Source organism: Eptesicus fuscus, chromosome 18 (genome assembly GCF_027574615.1).
Source record: "Eptesicus fuscus isolate TK198812 chromosome 18, DD_ASM_mEF_20220401, whole genome shotgun sequence".
Lineage (NCBI taxonomy): Eukaryota > Metazoa > Chordata > Mammalia > Chiroptera > Vespertilionidae > Eptesicus > Eptesicus fuscus.
The window spans coordinates 8753667-8774993 of NC_072490.1; the positions used below are offsets into that span (position 1 = coordinate 8753667).

At 42.2% G+C, this 21327-nt stretch overlaps 1 protein-coding gene across 1 annotated transcript in view; it reads right to left on the reverse strand.

The window, feature by feature from the left end:
• The window catches only part of ANO10 (anoctamin 10), a 92023-nt gene that overhangs the window by 62979 nt on the left and 7717 nt on the right, over positions 1 to 21327 (reverse strand). Inside the window, exons 4-11 of the mRNA XM_054729815.1 lie at positions 20854 to 20988; positions 15373 to 15492; positions 12619 to 13188; positions 10674 to 10729; positions 7736 to 7810; positions 5819 to 6001; positions 2001 to 2192; positions 649 to 777 (exon numbers count right to left, since the gene is read on the reverse strand). Coding sequence (XP_054585790.1) covers positions 649 to 777; positions 2001 to 2192; positions 5819 to 6001; positions 7736 to 7810; positions 10674 to 10729; positions 12619 to 13188; positions 15373 to 15492; positions 20854 to 20988 — 1460 coding nt within the window. The remainder of the gene's footprint in view (positions 1 to 648; positions 778 to 2000; positions 2193 to 5818; positions 6002 to 7735; positions 7811 to 10673; positions 10730 to 12618; positions 13189 to 15372; positions 15493 to 20853; positions 20989 to 21327) is intronic.

The window sequence follows — 21327 nt, forward strand, 5'->3', positions numbered from 1 at the left end:
GAGCAGGGCCGACGCCATCAATGCAGGGGAGCAGCGGAGGCAGGAGCGGGGCTGCTGGCAGACAGGAGACTGGGGGCCGCAGTGGGAGGGGCTGGCAGGGGCGCAGAGGATGGGCCAAGAACCGCCCCTGTGCCCACCGCAGCCTCATGGCCCACAGTTCCTTTCAAGGTGCACGAATTCGTGCACCGGGCCCCTAGTCTATAATAAAGAAAGGGTAATATGCTAATTAGACTTGATATCATTCTTGACGTCCTTCTGGACGAAGCCGGGGCCGGAGTGAAGCCCGTATACCAGGTGCCTGCCGGTGGCCAGAGGGAAGCCAGTGCCAGCAGCCAGAGGGAAGGAAGGCCTACGCTTGCACGAATTTTCGTGCATCAGGCCTCTAGTTTCAAATAAGATTTATCTACTCAGCCCTGACCAGGCTGGGAAAGTCACTTTCCTGTTTCCTCCGTGGTGACCATTTTTCAGTCCCAAGTGATCACCAGGAATGCACAGCCTCAGACTCCTGTCTTCCCATTTCCTGAACGGTGTTGCTTTCATACCAGTAAATGCATGTTGCTAAATTGCCAGCCAGAGACATCACTGCTTTGGAACAACAGAGGCATCTGATGTAGAAACTATTTGAAAGAGAGTTAAGCTCTCACTTACCTCCACTGCTACTACAATCAAAATGAGGTCTGTTTTTGACTCCGGAAAGAGTGCATCCACTTGCGGCGACATTCCAATCAGAGCACAGTTAGTGACCACGGAGATAACACTCATTGTTTCAAAAGCCAACTGAAAGAAAAAAGAACATGAAATTAAAACTGCTTTGTTTTTCTTGTCTTATTATGAGTTACCTAAACATTTTTTGATATTCCATTTTGATTTATCTGTGTTTTTGAATATATTTTTATATAGCTTTCTAGGGGTTGCTCTAAGTATGTGTGTGTGTGTGTGTGTGTGTGTGTGTATATATATATATATATATATAATTATATTATATACACACGTATATACATATATAGTTACATTATATTTTATATGTGTATATACATTTTTTCCTTTTACTTGTGTTGTTATTTATCAGCTCGAGTAAAATATAGAAATCTTACCTCCCTTTACCATTCCCTATCCTATATAATAAAAGGCTAATATGCAAATTGTTCCCTCGACCAGGAGTTCAACCAGGGGGCTGTGAACTGCCCGTGGCCCCTCCCCCAGGCTGACCCCACCCCCGATCGCCCCCCCAAACCCGATCAGGGCAGGTCAGCCGGAACCTACCCATGCACGAATTCGTGCACCAGGCTTCTAGTTTGTAATATAATTGCCTAAATATCTTCTCTACATATAGTATTTAGAATCATTAGATAGGTTTGTATTTTTTGTTTCAACTCTCAAACATAACTTTAAAGACTCAAGAAGAGAAGGAAAATCTATTGTATTGACTTGTATTTTTGTTTAGCAAGTTTATTTCTTCCTAATGTCTCCAGATTCCTACTTTTATAATTTCCTTAGTTTTGAGAACTTTCAGTCATACTTTTAGGATAGGTCCCCTGACAATAAAAAATCTCTTATTGGTTTCCCTTCATCTGAGAGTGTCTTGCTCTCTCCTGCGCTCCTAAAGAATGTTTTCTGTGAATGTAAGATTCTGTATTGACAGTACTTTACTCTAAGCATTTGGAAAGTACTGTGCCACTTTCTTCTGACACTGCAGTGGGGAGGACCTCGTTATGTGAGTGAAAGCCCAGCTGGCTACTCTCCTAGAAAATTGTCCAAGTTTTACACCTGAAAGGAGTCATAAAGATTATATTTTACCTGCCTTACCCCTACCCCCAATTTTAAAAATAAGGAAAGTGAGGGCCAGGGGAAGTTAATGGCTATTGAAGTCACACGGCTGTTCGGTGGCCGAGCAAGAATGAAATCAGTTTTCCCAAACTCTCCTTTGGGCTCTTGGCTTTAAATCACAATGCCTCGTTCTGTTATTTCTTTTAAAGGAATATTTTTTCTCAAATAATTACCTGCCATACACCAATACTGGCCGAAGGCTCTGCGAATGGACGTTTGAAGACTCTGCACATTTTTAAGGCATCGGAATTAACTTCGGTGAAGTTATTTAACACAGCGAAGGCCGCTGCTAACGGGTAAACACAGGAGAAAAGGCTCACGTAGCCAAACTGCAGCAAGAGCTCCAGGTAGTCATCGAAGGTGCCCTGGAATTGTGAGCCACAAGGAGAAAACAGGCATGGTTTTAATATCGTCTAATAAGAATAACTTACCAATGTCATCCCACTAAATTTAACTTAAAAAAAAAAAGTTAGAGCCCTGGTCGGTTTTGCTCAGTGAATAGAGCTTTGGCCTGCGGACTGAAGGGTCCCGGGTTCGATTCCGGTCAAGGGCATATGCTGGGTTGCAGGCTTGATACCCAGTAGGGGATGTGCAGGAGGCAGCTGATCAATGATTCTCTCTCATTGTTGATGTTTTTATCTCTCTCTCCCTTTCCCTTCCTCTCTGAAATCAATAAAAATACATTAAAAATTAAAAAAAATCTTACATGGTGGCCCCTCACAGTATGGGCCCCATAGAACCCCAGGCCCTGACCTTCCAAAGGAAAAACTAATAGTGGTGATGCCAGCAAAAAAGGATCGCGTAAGGACCTCCGGAAGTTTGCCCCTCCAAACAAACAAACAAAAGGGGCAAAATCTGTCAGAATCAACGTTTTCAGTACTGTGAAAATTAACCCACGGCTAGTAGCAACTCAGGCAGCACTTAGTAAAGAAAAACAGCTCAATCTTGTGCATTTAAATTCACTCGAGATTCACCTCCTGCTCCCAGGTCCACAGCAGCCGTCACAAGTGACAACAGGCACGCCCAGGAGCAGAGGGAGCAGAGGGGCTGGAGGTCTCACAGGCCTCGCTCCAAAGAGAAGTCACTACCTGATGTGGACAGTGGTACCTTCTGGACTCCGCTCAGAAGGCTCACCTTTATTCAGCCTCACTGAGTCCCCCGCCCTCCCCCCCGCCCCCCGTGCTACAGGCTTCTCCCTTGGCGGGGTGGAGGGTAAAGAGGTCCTAATATATGGTGATGAAAGATTATTTGACTCTGGGTGGTGGGCACACAGTGAAATATATAGATCTTGTAACCTAGAAATCCACATCTTAAACCTATCTGACCCTCTTAACCAATGTCACTCCAATAAATTTAATTTAAAAAATAATAAAATAAAAGATAATGGTTATGGGTTTCTTTGGGGGATGATGAAAAGTTCTGGAATTAGATAGTGGTGACGGCTGCACACCTTGTGAACTTATTTTAAAAAACCCTAAATTGTACATTTTAAAATAGTGAATTTTATGGTATAAGACATTTATCTCAATTCTATTAAAAGTAAAGAAAAACAAAGCTGATAGAACAAGGAAACTCCCCAGGGTCACCCTAACAAAAGCAGTATATACATCAAAGAGGCCAAAGAAAGGAGTCTACAGCAGAAAATAAGGAGACCATGGGAGCATGGAGAAATCCCTCTGAAACCATGTTTAAAAACCTTTCCGCTATGTTTGTAAAGGTTTAGTCCAAAGGAGGAGAGGGGCAATAGTCGTTGTGTACCCTCAACAACTAAAGAGATACTAACAGGGTGGGGTGAGTTACTTAGTGATCTTTAATAACTGGACAACGAAGCCCTCGCTGAAGCAGGATGCTTAAGTAACACCACCACCTGAGTAACACCACCGCCTCTCACTGGACACAGGGACACGCTACCCGAATGCCTCACTAGATGCCTGTTGTTCACAATCACATTTATTCTGACCCGAGGGAAGCTGAGCAATGCTTTATGCTGTGTCGTAATTGCCATGTTGCCTAAGGCTGCACTCCAGACCTCCCCATGATCGCCCTATGCATACGCAATGACAACTTCAGTTTAAGAAAAATACTCATCCCAGTATTTTAAAGCAATATTAAACATGGATATTGCGAAATGAATCATTATTACTACTGCATCTCAGGGTTGGTCTTTCTCCAAGACATGCCTATTAGACTCCGGAGCTGAGCGCTTTAGTAAAAGTCAGATTCTACTTCTAGTCAGTTTCTTTTTGTATCTTATATTTTGCTGAAATAGAGAATTTCCTAACTTAATTATAGAGTACTGGCAATGGAGGGAGTGCTTGTCTCAGATGCTCTGGCTACGTGGATGAAGCATGGGCCCAGGGATTCCAAGTGAGTCTCTCTGGCAGTTTCCAAGGCTTGTCAAAGAGCAACACCAAGCACATGTATGTTCGGAGCTGGCCGGTGGATGCTCAGCTGGGGATTCAGTGGCGAGCAATTTCTAAACTGCTCTTTGGTTGCATTTGGCTCTAGAAAGCATTTCCTTACGTTGTGTTGCAGCATACAGATGTGGCTTTAAAATATGCCCAGCGATATAGCATTGATTTAATTCTCTGAAGAGTGAAGTAATCAAGAGTGGGGAAAGAGTAAAAATCTTAGCAATCAAGCCGGTTTTACCACAATTCGGTCTTAAGAAACCATCATAGCCTATGCTCAGCTTTCAAAATTGTGCTGGTTTGACTCATAAAGTAAAAGGTTGAGCCCCTGCAGAGATGTGCAGATAATGTCTCTCAGATGTGCTGCTGGGCAGCCCGGCAGTCATGCCAAGCTCTGCCTGGCATTTTTAGCATATGAGATGCAGTGAGCAGGGGCCGGGAAGGGGAGGGAGAGAGAGAGGGGGGAGAATAAATTCCTACTCCAGATGAACATGCAAACTATAATTCTTAAGCATATGAGAAAAAAACTAAGTAAGAAAGTTAGTTCAGCCGAAACCGGTTCGGCTCAGTGGATAGAGTGTCGGCCTGCGGACTCAAGGGTCCCAGGTTCGGTTCCGGTCAGGGACATGTACCTTGGTTGCAGGCACATCCCCAGTGGGGGGTGTGCAGGAGGCAGCTGATCGATGTTTCTCTCTCATCGATGTTTCTAACTCTCTATCCCTCTCTCTTCCTCTCTGTAAAAAATAAATAAAATATAACAAAACAAAAAAAAGAAAGAAAGAAAGTTAGTTCAATAATCAGGAGATGAATTCATTCATGATGAAAAACAAGACTATGGAAGTTTAATGACAGTGGGTCCTCACCAAAGGCTCTATCGCACTAAGAAGACTATATCATAGGAAGAAGGTAGGTGCAGGATAGAAGAAACAATGACCTAAAGCAAACGTGACCTCAACACCTCGTAGTGAATGTAGTCGGAGCTCAATAAAAGTTCACTAAATACATGGTTAGGTTTTATGACTCTCCAATGATCTCCTTATAGTTCCCAAAGAATTTCAGGCTTCTGTCTTAGGAACTATTTTATTTTTACAATAGCACTAAGTAACTTAAACTATAAATTAATCTTCATTTTTAGTGATGGGCTTCAATATTTTCTTTGGTTTTAAAATTTTTTTTTAAGTTTTTCAATTACAGTTTACATATTATTTTGTATTAGTTTCAAGTGTGCAGCATAGTGGTTAGACAACCACATACTTTACAAAGTTCCCTCCGCTATTTCCAGAACCCACGTTCAATCTTTTCTTTGCGTCTGAAGCGAGCCACGCTGCTAGCCCCATGGCCGTCTCACCCCCCTGCCCACCGGCTCTAGCTGCTGTTCCCAGCACCTCGGCAGAGCACTCACAGGGTTCCCCACGCTCATCCTCTGTGTTTTAGGCATAACTTCAGATTCAGGACAGTAGCCCTGCACTGGCTGCAGAGCCCTGAGCTGAGACCGTGAGTGTTTACGTGTGTGTATGTACGTGGTACGTGACTGGTATGCACATTGAGTCGATGCTAAACTCAACCAGATTCAAGCTTACCAAATACGTTCCCATTTCTTTCTCCAGGATGACTTGTTCGTATAACGTGGCGTCGATGTCTGCCTTCAGAGCCTGCACCTTCTTCTTCACCTGCACGTGGTGCTTCCTTTGGAGCCAATAAGGCAGCAGGGATTCCACAACCTGGTTCAGGATCTGGGACATAATCAGGAGCGTGGCCAGGCTCTAAGGAGAAGCACACACCTATTTGCCAGTGTCGCTTAATAAAACCACCCCATGCGCACAGTTACGCAAAGAAAATGGCCATTTTCAACAAATAGTATACTACTGTTATAAAAGCTAGTATCAGAAAAGTTAGGTGTTGGAATGATGTTTCTAATGTGTGTTTATTTTTCCACAGGGAAGACTTAGATTAAAATACAAAAAGATTATAATACAAATAATATTATAATAAAAAATAAACCAGTTACGAATCAGTAGAACAAATTTCCTTAAATTTTGTTGTTTTGTTGTTGTTGGTATATCATCCTGGCTACAAAATTTGAATATCTAAATGATGTTGCCAATTTTGGAAAAATAATAGCTTGGCCACAACGTTAAAAATATTATAAAACTAATACCTCCCCCACCCACTGCAAAAAATTTAGAAAATGAAAAATAAAAAGTCACCCATGATTTCCACAAACAGGACAGAACCACTGCTAACATCTTGGATATTTCCAATCATATGTAGAAATCAAAGTAGAATCATCCACTACATACTATATACAGCTTTGTATTGTTTTTTCCCCCTCGTTACATATTGTGAGCACTTTCCTGTGCCAATAAAAATTCTTTCTTTATGTAGCCCAGGCACTGTTGTTGAATGTAGGTGTTATTCCCAACCTGAACTACTACAAATGCTGCTCTTTGGATACCTACATATATGAATCTTCACCCATCTCTAATGATTTATTAGGGATGAGTTAAGGCTCCTGGCAAAGCTGCCGGCATGGTTTCCAGAGGTGGTGTGTCAATTTCTACTTTCCCCAGATGGATATCAGTGTTTCCATCACACAACGTCTTTGCTGATATTAGAATTCTATTTTTTCAAGAATCCTCTCCCATCCCTCTGTCCCCTGTTATATGAAGGAGACTCTCTAAAGTGTAAGAAATGAGAAGTCACACCCCACTAACACTGCTGGTGGGACTGGGGAAGGTATATGCATCCAACTACTTTTTCCATTTTCAAAAATAATGTTTAAAAAGTAGCAATATAGAGAGTGCAATTCTTAAAAGCACAACATTTAATTTACTTTTATGCAAGCTGTTAGGACCATAACTACAAAATACTTTCTCTGTTATACAATTTTTAAAAAAAATTTCTGGAAAATGATCCCAAGTCCTCATATGAATACTAAGAAGCCTCGGCTCTGAGGCTGCTCACTAACCATCACAGGACATTAACACCAGGAGGGAGCAGCCCTCCCCGGCAGCTGACTCAAGCATACACAGTATTAAATATATGTCAGACGTTCTTAGCATTTCAGAAAAAGATCTGCTGGTCTCTAAAGTACAACAACCTATAATTTACAAATGAAATGTATCAGACCTATGTAAGGCTACACCAATCACCCCCACCCTGAGACACACACAAAAGTTTAAAAAATATGTTTTGTTTTTAGAATTCTTCTTACAATTCTATACAAATACAAATATATAGGAACTACATGTTTTATTTTACTGCCCTATATCATTAATTTTATAAGTTGCTTAGCTTCCATTAATTTCTTTTCAGTTGAGTACACTACACAGTGCTAATGGGTTTTCTGTTTTTAATTAGAATTGGGCTTAGAAATAGACAAAATTGAAAAGGTTTTATTTGTCAAAGTAATCATGGGAAGCCGATTGCATTACCTGACTACAAGAAACCGCCTCTAAAGCCTGAAGAATGGATACCTTTCTGCTACTCACACTCACCTGACGTAAGAGCTTCATGTCCTTCAGGACAAAGGCGATGTAGAAGAGTGAGGCAAAGCAATTCAGAAAGTTGAACTGGCAAAAAAGTGGTGACAATATTTAGTGTTGCTTCATAGGACTTTACATTTACATTTACAACTGTAAGTACTGCATTTAAAAACTCACCGAGAGACTTCCAGCCCCGTTCTCCCTCCTCCCCCTCAGTGGGCACGTCTATAAACCCTGCACATGATGCAGGAGGCACCCGGAGGAGACTCAGAGGCCATGAACCGGCTGGGGAATAACCCAGGACTGGGTGAGTAACACAGCACCAGCGCAGCTGACGCTCCTGTTTCTGCCCTGTTCTTACAAGAGGGAGACCAAGGCCCACCACTCCCACCTCCAACCTGGTAAGCCAGGTGGCCCAGATGGGTTCATTCCCCACTCACCCACTTAGAAGCTTGAAAACAGCAGATGAACCAAGAGGAACTATGGGGACCCCCACCAACAATGAGCTGCAAGGGGCTATGCTCTCCTTCCCTCCCTCCTGCAGGCCCCCCCCCATTGCCTTCCCCGAGGGGATTTGCAAGGATGGCCTAGCAGCACCAGCAAGAAGGACCCCCAACACCCCCCCCCCTGCCGACCACCACCACCACCACCACAAGTAGCCCAGCCCCAGAAGCCTCCTTGTGCCCACGGACCTGAGACTCGACGCCTAGGGCAGTGATAGGCAACCTTTTGAGCTTGATGTGTCAAACTTCACCAAAAAAACTGAGCATAACTCGGGTAGTGTGTCACTTTGAGAAAAAACATTATTTCGCAAATGTTTCATCCTCAGGAGCAGCAAATGTTTCATCCTCGGCATGCGGCCGCGTGTCATCAGAAATGCCTACGCGTGTCAGTGCTGACATGCGTGTCATAGGTTCGCCATCACTGGCCTAGGTAGATGAGTGGCACCAGCAAGAGAGACCAGCTGTAACAACCAGCCGAGTGTGGGAGGCATCTTTGTCACCACAGGCCTGAGACGCCCCTGCCCCGCTCAGACACAGTTCTGGGCTGGGGATCCCACCATAACAAGTGCCATTTCTTCAAGCAGTTCCCCTGCTCAAGAATCTGCAACCACACCCTGCACTAATGGGTTTCCTCTCTGCCTCCAGCCTCATGCTGGCTACTTCCCGAGACAGAAGACTGCTTTGGGTACAGCTGTGGGCACTTCATTAGTGAGGGACTAGGGAGTCACTGCAGAGAGTCAGCAATAAGATCAGTGCAGCCAGGGGAGGGGTGAGGACTAAGTCAGGGTAGAAGGTGGAAAGCGAAAGCCTGGGAAAGTGGGAAATGCTCTCCCCGTAAGATTAAAAAGGAAGGGAGAGACCCAGGGAACACAAGCAGATCCTAACATGTGAGTCTTTTCACAAGGCAGTCACCTGACAACGTATCTGAAATGTCAGAGAATAATGAAGTCCCACAAATAACTGAATTCTTCAAGCCAAATGGAGCTTTTTACCTCTAAGGGCAAAGGCTCCATACTGAAATCAATTTGAATGATCTTTTTAATGCATTACATGTTCCCCTGAATCTTACACAGACAACAGAGAAGGTAACTTCCTCGCTGATTCGGCATCAATATGTTGAATATCAATTACTTTGTGGGGCTAGAATGAGGCCTTCAGAGCCTTTTTAGATATGCACAAATGTCCAAATTGCTACACCGTTGAATTATGAGCACCTATTATGACAGGTTTTCTATGTCCAAGCCCGCTCTTGCCTCTATAAATTTACCTACTTCCAGAAACCTAAACATCTTCCAGATACTAATGGCAGTATCTGATCTTTTAAGGACTGAAAAAAACAGATAAATAGGCTTCTCAAAATGATTTCTACTGCTAAACAAAGACTGTTTCTCAGTGGGGGCCTCGATCTCTGCCTCGGGGAGTCAAGTACATGAACTGTGTTAAATCGGTTACAGTTGCAAGTTCAGAGGACTCTATGCACCTGTCTTGATCCTCAGTTATGGTACAGATGCCTCCTGATAAGTGAGGTGCTTTCAAGCCGGCACATCTTTGTTGTTTATAATGATGGTGGAAGGAGGCAGAATGTGTGAGCTTTTACACAACCTGCAAGCAAGTAACACAGTGCCTTCTCTCCATCTCTCTCCTTCTGCCCATCAGAACATGCTGGGAACCTCCTCAACTCTAAGCATTCTTCACCAAAATTTATAAAAAAATAATTTAACGTTCTATCACTAAATGAACTGTGCATAACTGCAGGGATTGTTGAATAGTGAAGCATTCAAAGATGTCACCAAAGAGAAGAGAAACATGACTATAAAGTAGATAATTAGCTTTTTACATAAATAGAAATTGGCTATAAACAAATTTCTACATTTGAAGCCTTAAACCACATTCACATTTATAAGACTACTAGCGGCCTGCTCCCTCTCGCAGTCCAGGACCCCTCAGGGGATGTCCGCCTGTTGGCTTAGGCCCACTCCCCAGGAGGGGTCCTTAGCGGTGCTGTGGAGGCGGGAGAGGCTCCCGCCACGGCCGCTGCACTTGCCAGCCGTGAGCCCAGCTTCTGTCTGACCACCAGGGGGCAGCTCCTGCATTGAGCATCTGCCCCTTGGTGGTCAGTGTGCATCATAGCAACCAGTCGTTCTGCCGTTCAGTCGACTTGCATATTAGGATTTTATTATATAGGATTGAATGTAGATATAAACACACCTATTAATCAATCCTTGTCTACTTGCTCAAAATGTATTAACTATCTGATATCTTGAAATTAGAAGCAAGTCTTCATATTTATATTCCTAAATATTAACACGTTAAGTGCCCTGTCAGTCACCGGTGACTAACACTATACTTACCGTCTGGAAGTTTTGTAACAGGCTGGGTGCTTAATGTGTTAAATGGTATTCATTAATTTCATAATTAAAATGAATTGTATATAAAACTCTACTTACCACTAAAACTTTCAAAATTAGATGATTCTGGTAGGCAGACTCCAATCTGTGATTCTCTAAAACATCAAAAGGAGAGGTCATTTCTCTCAGATAAGATAGCAGCAGGGAGCACTGTGGTGAGGTGAGTGAGACCTGCACTGTGGGCAGGATGTCAACTACAGAGCCTCAGTCAGTAAATGCTCTAGGCTGTCAATCATGCCTACTGCTCACTGCTAGGAGCATCCGACAAGGAAGAAACCAAGGTTAAGACACATTTTGGGGGGGTACCACAGTATCACTGCAGTCTGAAACTATTTTTTCAATCTTACTGCTACAAAGAAATGTGGGATGTGTTGGCAAATGATCCCATAGACAGCCACCCAGAGAAAGACCCTGAATAAGTGGGGATGGTGAAACTGATAGCAACCTCTAGAACAGGGGTGGGGAACACCCGGCCCACAGGCCATATACGGCCCTCAAAATCATTTGGTCTGGCCCTGTCAAGAAATTAGGGGTGAGCTAATTAAATGTTTGAGCAAATACAGCAGGCTAATTTTTTAAAAAATATTTTTATTGATTTCAGAGAGGAAGGGAGAGGGAGAGAGAGATGGAAACATCAATGATGAGAGAGAATCATTAATTGGCTGCCTCCTGCACGCCCCCTACTGGGGATCGAGCCCACAACCCTGGCATGTGCCCTTGACCGGAATCGAGCCCGAGACCCTTCAGTTCGCAGGCCAACGTTCTATCCACTGAGCCAAACCAGCTAGGGCCAGGCTAATTTTTAAGTTGATAATTTTGTATGGCCCTCAAATGTTATAAATATCCAAATGGCCCTTGGCAGAAAAAAGGTTCCTCACCCCTGCCTAAAGAGAAGGGCAATAAACAAAGTTTTTCTCCAGTGTGTGGTTTGGAAGGCTTAGCTTAAAGGGAAACTCAAATTTCCATCCTCAGCCAGGAAGAGGAGACACAGTGCAGGTCCCGGAACAGCAGGACAGAAGAACAAAAGGAAGATTCCGCTGGGAAGTGTCACCGTGCACAGAGAGGCAGTGTTAGGCTGACCTGGATTGGAAACCCAACCCAGCCACTCAGCCGCTGTCTGACGTGGGCAAGTCACGTAACCTGCGGCGCTCAGCCTCCTTGTCTACAAAGCAGAGCTGACACCACCCTCCTCCCAGGGTCACCGTCAGGATTAGAAGGAATACACAGCCTTAGCCCAGTATCGGCAAAGCACTCACTAAACGGTAGCAGTTGCTGTTACGTGACTATCAAAAGTAATTTAAAATATCTTCGTGGTTAAGGCCTAGATTCTTCCTAGGGAATAATAACACGTTTGCTTGTTTGAATGAATAAGTAAGTGAAAGACGGAAGGGCCTATCAAGGCTGTTTTTAAACTGTAAGCAGGTTCCTCTTTTACCGCAGACACACATGAGCACCTCACTGAGTTCCATGGCAGCCCTCAGTGCCCGGCACGACTAGACAACTGGTTTTCAGATACTCAGACAAAGTTCATCCGTCCAGAGTTTCAGGAAGATAATCCAATCTACTTCCCCGTTAGCATAAAGCCCAGCAGCATAGCACTAGGGGCACAGGTTTAGAACAGAGAGGTGTGGATTAGCCTGGCTCTACCGTCTGCTGTCTGAACCTGGTGAAGTCTCAGTATCTTTAGCCATAAAATGGTGAGACGTGTCTTTCGCGTGTCCTGAGGAGGTGAGAATGAGGTACCGTGTAAAGTGCTTTGCAGGGTACCTGGAATGGAGTAACTAACACTCAATGAATGAGAGCTGTGATGACTATGACCTGGAGATCACTGGAGCTCACAGAGCCCAGGACTTCTCCTCACGACTCTATAAGGAGCCCAGAGCAGCATCCATCTGCTTTGCGAGGTAGCAGTTACCTGAATCCCACGGTGGAAGCAATATTTCTTACTGACGCATGAGATAAAAAACAAAGCATCAAGTCTTACCCCACGAAGTTAAAAACTCGGCAGCATATCGATAGAGGCGGTTCATGATCTCAATCACGATGGCATAGATGATGCTGGGCACATACAACAGGACACTGGTCCACTCGGACCCGCTGTTCTCGTGGAGACCCAAGGCCCAGGCCTCCATGTCGAAGTAAATCATCATGATGTACAGAGAGAAGTAGAGACAGAGGCACACGAAGGGCAGAGAGACCAGGTAAATGCGCAGCTGCCTCCTGTAGCTGGGGTAGAGCGGCTCCTCCCTGCCCGTGACGGAATTGATGCCCAGGACCCCGTGAAATCCTGGCCGGGGCTCCTCAAACTGCCTCTTCATGACCAGGGTCCCCCACCTGTAGGTCATGCTGGCACAGGCACGCTTCCACACTTCCAGGATCACTGTGGACCAGATCAGGTTGAAGGAGGCGAAGATCACATACTTGTCATAGTCTTCCCACACGAACAAGTAGTAAGGTAGCCCAATGACCGCCATGGGGATCAAGGCAAAAGTGAAATACTCCAAAAATCCAAAGTAAAGAGCGATTGTTTCCCCAAAGTAGCCACGGATACCGTCTGTAATAAAAGGGAAAAAAAGAAGAAGAAGAAGAAAAAAAGACCTTAATTACAGACTACCAAAGACTTTCTTTTCTTATCATTTCAACTAAGCTGATTCATTTCTTTAGTTAAGTGGGGATCGCTTAATACCATAATTTCCCAATCAGTGTGTGATGCTAAACCCATCCTCATGCTAAACGCAGTACAAAGACCCCATTTATCTGTATTGTATGCCTGACACTTCCCCCAGCTCAGGGCCCAGGCTCTGCCAGGCACCCTGCGTCTATTTCCTCTTTATTTCCTCATCTGATGGATGCCTTCTTCCCAAAGGCACAAATCGCCGAGGGGTTTGTCCCAAATCTCCAAGGTCCCTATTTAAATTCAGTCATGGCCAATAAAACATTTAAACTTGCACTCCCCTTTTAATTTATGCGCTCCACTTTTCTCCTACTTTAAAACTGTAGTTACACATGTTCTTTTCAAAGAAGACTCCCCATCCATTGTATCCTGTTCCCCCCAACTAAAGATATAAATTTTCACCCATGTGTCATGGCAAATCTTTCAATACATTAAAGAAAAATTAATCAAAAGCACAAAACAACGTTCTACATACTGACTTCTAGAACATTACCTACACCTTCATATGAGCACCAGGAAGAAGAAGGTCCAAGCAACATCACTGTTAATATTCCGTGAATTTGACACAAGCTGTCTAATCCAAGAGCGGCCACCAACACTGCGTCCTTTGTCGGCCGCATCCACGTGGGTGAGCGTGTGGACTGTACAAGCACCCTGCCCCGGGACCGGGGTGGGATGCCAGGGGTGGGGGAGGTGCAGCAGTAGAAGTTATTTCTTGCTCAATTACACACAGTTAAAATGTAATTTTCTTAAGGTCATGTGTCAGATCAGTCTATGGTTGCAGGTTAGAATAAATTGAGATAAGCTATTTTCTCCTATCCTTATTTTTTTCTCGCTAACCCAGGTGGCATTTATCACCACCTAAATGCCAACATTTATAAACAGCGGGTATGTGAGGTTGCCTCAAATCTGAATCAGGTTAAAATCTGAAGCAATGTTAAAAAAAAAAAAAAAGGTGTTCATGGGCTCCAAATCAGATGATCGTTCTCTTTTGATCTCAAGGGGAAGTTCAATATCTGCCTGTGCCCCAGCTACAGTCACCAGTCCCAGCACCCCCAGAGGCCTCAGACCCCCCACCACAGCCATGGTCAGCCTTCACCGTTAACTCCTTTTCTCCCCCTACTTTCTAAAAAGTAGCTAATAAATACTTCATACCAAGACCTAGAAGCAATATTTAAATTTACCGCCATCTAAATGCCAAAATTTTTAAAATGTCATAGTGTAACATGAAATGACTACTGTGTCACCTGAAATATCAAAAACAAAACTATTCCTTTCAAAGGCTACAAAAAATTTATTCAGAATACAATTTCAAAATATAATCTGAAAAACCATTTTTGTTCAGTTATAATGTTGTGATAGTTGTTTTCAGAATGGAAATTTAAAAAAATCATTTTAGAGGGATTCCCTTAAATAAAATCAAAAGAGAAATGTCCTTTAAGGAAAAACTGATAGTAATACTTATAGTGAAATCTACCAGCTTAAATATAATTCTTATACTTAAAAAAATATCTAAACCCCCAAATTCAGACATCTGTATTGATTTAAGTTTATTTATACAAAGTAGGTTCAACACACACCAAATAAATTCACGGTTATTTTTATCACTGTATTCAGAGAAAATGGATAGACAACAGTAATATACACGATACTTATAAACCCACCTCAAAAGGTATTTAGCCCCACAAGTCGGCACCTAAGAGTGAGTGCAACTTGACTAACTCCAAACGACTAGCTCTAAAGAAAGAGAAATTTTCAAATACAAAATATTCACAAACTAAATTCTCATAGAACCTGTTCCATTCCAACTCTGACATGCACTCATGAAGGATATTCTGAACTGCCTGTGTTGTTGGTGAAATAGAAAGCCTGTAATTCAGTCCATCTAAAATCATATTAGAAATAAATAGATCATTAACCCCTTCTACTCCTTGCCCCCTGTTTTCCCAGCATGCAGCTGGTGAGCCCTGCCTCGTGAGCCCCAGGGAGATGACACCACTGCTGAAGCCCGACTTTGCACTGGTAGGTCTTCCTCTCTCTACGGGAACGGGCATTGGCACGTACCTATGGGCTGGTACTTCAAATTAAACCCAGTGTACCAGGAGTCCTCCAGCTTCTTCAGGGCTTCGTTGTCATGCAGTGGGAACACCTGAATCACGATGCCAGACGTGAGCAGTCTTCTCACTGCGGAGGGAAAGTGCCAAACAACATAAAATGAATTTGCGATCGCTCATGACACTCTCCATGTGGTGCTACGAAGCCACTCGAGTCAGTGAGGAGTGCTCCACAGAGAGCAAGCGCACACCGCCTCCTCCAAAGGTGCATTCTCCTTTTGTTCTTCAGAACGGCACTATCTTGACTATTTCCTTTGACTATGAAAGCAATACAAGTCGATGTAAAATTTGAAACCATACAGAAATGTACAAATCAGAATGAGATGCCCAGTTATTCTCTCCCTCCCCCCACCAAATAACCACTGTAAATAGCAATTTAGTGTATAACTAGATTTCAAAATATATATGTATATATACACACACATATACATATGTACATATATGTATATGTACATTTATATATCGATATATAAATGGGATTATCCTATACACATTGTTCTGTAATCTTTTCTCATTTAGTAATCCTATATAATAAAACCCTAATATGCAAATCAAATGAACAGCAGAACAACCGGCCGTTATGATGCGCACTGACCACCAGGGGGCAGACACTCATCACAGGAGCTGCCCCTTGGTGGTCAGTGCCTCCCACAGGGGGAGCACCGCTCAGCCAGAAGCCGGGCTCATGGCTGGAGAGCATATTCTTAGCACTGCTGCAGAGGCAGGAGAGGCTCTAGCCGCTCCTGCCTCTGCAGCAGTGCTAAGAATGTCCAACTGCCACCTAAGCCATCAGTCAGACATCCCCCGAGGGCTCCCAGACTGTGAGAGGGCGCAGGCAGGGCTGAGGGAACCCCCTAAGTGCACAAATTTCGTGCACCAGGCCTGTAGTTACTACATAGGAGGACAAAGAAGCAGTGTGTTCTTAGGACACACTTAGGTCCTCTCATAAAATCCCCAGATTTACTAATTTAAAAGTAAACCTAACTCCTTAGAAATAAAAGAAAGGATAACAATAAAAAGGAGATATCTGATACTAAAAAGTCTGGGTCTAAAAAAGTCTTAATTATGGTTCTTCGTACAATTATTTCTCATGTAAGCTATAAAGAAGAACAGTTTTTAAAAGGTAGGGTTGTAATGAAATCCTCCTTAGTGATTGGAAAAGGTATATGCTTTAAGTTAAATGAGTCTTTGGTGCTATCCAACCCACCTTTAAGTATTTTTATTCTAAAGCGTTTCTGTGGACTTTTTTCTTAGCTAATATTAGTGAAAGTCGATCACCCACAACTGTTCTGATTCTTCTCTCGTTCTTGGGGACGTAATTATAGCACATTCATTCTTCCTGTTATTATCCTTTTCAGTTACTATATCACTTTTTTTTAAAACTTTGAACTGATCTACAGCATCTAAATTATTACTTTATTATTTCTAAGTTCTCTTTTTAAAAAAATGACTCCATTCTATTGTAGAAGACTTTCCAGCCAGGCATAAAAACCAGCTTGAATACTTCTAAAAATAGGACTGTGAAGAGAATATAAAGCCACAGGTCCTAAATTATTGGGCTTCTCTTCACCATCAACGCCAAAAACATGGTTCTGGTTTCAGCTTCTAAAAATAGAGGGTTTTAAAAAAATCCTTCAACCTTCTGATGTCAGCTAAAAATGTAATTAACATGAGCCTTACCTTCAAAGGAAAATATGATGCTCTTCGGGCCTATTTATAGAAAGGAACAACTTCAACCAGGATTCCTTCCTTCGAGTAGGCTGAAGGATCCGTTGTCAAGTACTAGGGTTATTCCTGTTACAGCCCTTTAACAATGAGCTGAACAACCCAAAATCTAATTGAAGGGGGACTATCAGTAACCTGGCTTACAACTGAACCCTCTAAATTAAAGAATGCAATAACAATACCAACAGTACTGCTTCTGCCTTCGGCTAATGTGATGTGCTTAGTTCAAAAGTAAAAACGAAAATCTCTCTCGCACTCCTCACTGTGTCTCTGTGCAACAGGGAGGGGCAGGTCGTGCTGCCTCGAATCAGCCTCAGCAAAGGAGTGATGAGCACACAGAGTCCCGACGGGGAGAGAAGGCCCGCAGCAGCCTTTGCACATGAAGATGGGGCCCTCTGCACCCCCGCAGTTTTTGCAGCTGCTGCTGTGCCCCTGCACCCCCTCCCCGGCATCACCCGACTCTAGCATTCTGGTGTGAGCAGCCCACTTTTGTCTTAGTAAGGAAAAACTGCTTCTTGGGGTTACCTGTGTTTTCAAAATACGTTCTTATATTCCCGTATTACTTTCACTGCAAATATGTCTGTAGCAAAACACAGTGCGTGTGTATACGTGTGTGTGTGTGTGTGTGTGTGTGTGTGTTTATATATACAGGGTGTCCCAAAAAATGTACACACACTTTGAATAATTATTAATTCCAATGGGTTACATCTGAAAAGAAAAAAACACCAATTGAGCTATCAGCTGTTAATTGTGTATACATTTTTTGGGGGACACCCTGTATATATACATGCTGTACCCGGCAAAATCATACATCTATAAATATATCAATAGCTTAACCTTCTTATGTATATGCCTGCTACATGATACTTGAAATCTAATCTAATATTCTTATAAGGACAAGTAATAATTTTAAAGACACATTATACCTGACACTCGATCCATTTGCATATAGAAGATATTCAGAGGAAATTACCATAATGTTCTAAAAGAATAACAACATAATAAAAGGCCTAATATGAGACATGCCATATGCCATCAATCATCAGGTAGACATTTTAAGACAGAGCTTTAACCTAAATAACATCCCTGAAGATACCGTTAACACACATAAGACATTTTTGGCTCCTTTAACTCCACTTTCTAAAGAAAATCTGTCATTAGGTTATTTGCATGACTGTTAACCATGAGGGATCAACGGGAGAAGGCAGAGTCTGAGAATACGAAGAGATCTGAGCTCACACAGCAAACGAGATGAGATGCCCACCAAGACAAACACTGACAACCAGGACACACAGCGCGCTCCCAGGTCTCCGCAGTGCTTGCTGTGTGACGGGTGAGGGAGAGCCTGAAGCGTGCAGCTCACAGCACTACCTCACTGCCTCAAAGCCATGTCTACAGTGACACATGGTGCCATCTACTTAATGAAAGCTTTCTATCAAACACAACATTATGGCAAGCAAAGGGATCATCAATCACTGCATTTAAAAGCAAAAGCAAATTAAGCCTAAGGCAAATGAGAGTGTTTCTCAGGGGAGCCTTGGCCAGCTCTCAAAGCATCGGTGGGGGTCACACCGAACAGGGTACAAGCCCTCCTCCCCTCAGCTTCAGAGAGGAGGCCGCCCCAAGGGGAGCGGCTCCCTCAAAACTCAAAGGTGAAGATAAGCTTTTCCACTTATTTCTCTGGATTAAACTTAATGAAAATCTAGGGCTTTAAATTACTCTAAGTTTTATTACTTGGACTCTGAAAATAGTTCACAGTTTGTAATTATTCATATACCATTTCTTCTTTAACAGAAATTATAAAGTTAAAATGGTGCAAAATTCATGATGGCATATTAGAGATTATATTGTCAAAGACATGAAGATAGAGAATAATGCAGCACTTTAAAATACAGACTTGGCAACTTAATATGATTCTTACCTCAGGTGGTATAAAAGTTTTTCAAATGACCATGATTCAGATGATTTTATTGTTTTTATATTTACTATAAAAAAAGAAATAGAGGAAGTGAGGGAGGGGAGGAGGGAGGGGAAGGGAAGACCCTTGTTTACAAAAGCCTCATCTTTCCTTCAAGAAATTTTTTACCTAAAGATGAGAACAGAGCAAATACAACCAAATAACTCTTCACAGATGACTGAAGAAAATTTTCCTGAAACCATGCTGATCTCTCATCTCTATATTAAAAGAACACAGGTCTAACAAAAACAACCACAAAATAATCAATATCAAGATATATGCAGACACCTGGAAATGTAGACAATCAAGAATGATGAGGACCAACATTCAAATTTCCTGACAGCTCCTAAAAGCCACTCAGATCAACCAGGAGAGCAAGGAAAAGCAGCATAACACATGTTTGCAGCGTTCCTCAGACAGGAAGACGACAAAATCCAGTTCACGTGCAAGTCAGGCAATAAAGAACCAAGACATGTTCTTCTCGAGACTTGACATAATGAGAAAGAGAGAGAGAGAAAAAGAGAGAGAGACTTAAGAGCTATACCAACCAAACAAAATGGGTGATCTATGATTGGATCATGCTTTGACAAACCAGCTCTAAAATATAGGGTGTCCCCCAAAATATAGGGTATCCCAAAAATGCGTACATACACATTGAATAAAGGCAATGCCTTTATAATTATTCAATGTGCATGTATACATCTTGGGAGGACACCCTGTATATTTGGTGACAACTGAGAAAATTTAAATACGGACTGCTTCTTGGGCATCTGTCCTCCTGGGTGAAGACTGAAAGGTAGTGTTAAATGTATTTATGCTTCAATAATACTTTAGTAATAATAAAACAGCATTAAAGTCTAGAAAGTATTAACTGACTATTAAAAAGAAGCCAGACTAGGGGACACAGAAGCTCACATGTTTAAAGTGTATTTGAGTGGGGGGGGAGGGCAATGGTAAGATATGTACACATATAATACCTCAATAAAAAATAAATAAAAATAAAAATAAAAAAATAAAATAAACCAGTCATTAAACCACAAAATAAAATAAATAAAATAAAGTGTATTTGAGGCAGCAAAAATGCTCTGAGGCTTTGCCACTATCTGGGTTTGAGGCAAACTTGGAATTACACATTGTAGTAGACACTTGCATTCTGCGAACTAGCATCTCACTCGAATGGAATTACCTAATGTCAACTTTCATTCAGGTCTTGTCACCTTGTGACTCTTCCTAACCTTTCTATGTTTGCCTGTGTTCATACCAGGGAGATGAGAGGAGGTGGAGAGAGAGCTCCAGGACAAGACCAGGTCTCCGCTTTTATTCCTCCACAGATTTTCATTATAGTACAGTGCTTGGGCATAAAGGAAACTTTGCTCATTTTAACTGAGTAATATGTCCAGGTGTTCACACTCAGCTTTACGCTAACTGAATGCTGTGAGACCTTGATAATAAGAAGTACAAACCATGTAGAACAAATATATTGATTGAAAACATCCAATATAATGTATTAACTAATGTCATCCCAATAAATTCAATTAAAATATGATAAAAAAATAACAATACATGCAATATAATGAATTTGTAAAGACAAAAGGTATGTTCATGAAAAAATAAATTCGTGTAAAGTTGTGTAAGTTTCTCAGTAAGAGGGAAAAAATAAAGCCCCTGTAATGTGTTATTTATGTCTCTGAAGAAAAAGTAATTGCATTAGAACGTGTATTCATGAAGCTGGTTGAGATAATCACTTACATAAAGATTTTCCTGGATACAACTTTGCCTGGGGGTAACCAGGGATCATTTTTTCATCTCTGGCTCTAAGATTTTCAAGTTCATGTTTGATAATGAATTGGCGTTCTGCCATTGTGAGAAAATCATCATTGTTATCTAAAATAAAACAAAAATCTCCAGTTATTTTCTCAGTAATAGCCAAAATAAAGTTAATAATATTCAAATAACCTGGGGTTGTGGAAATAATGATATAAACAATAAATAACTAACATAAGGAGTAAGCAAAATAGAAAAGTGGTAAATTTAACAAAATATAAAGCGCCTTATATTGCTTTCGCTTTACAATGGCAGTGTTGAATAATTGTGATTTGTATGACCCGCACAGCCTCAAATATTTCTATATGCCCTTTGCTAAAAAAGTTTGCCGACCCCTGATCTATTCATCAAAAAATTCTCTTTAATAAAGTAATTCTGATAGCAACCGTCCCGGGACTC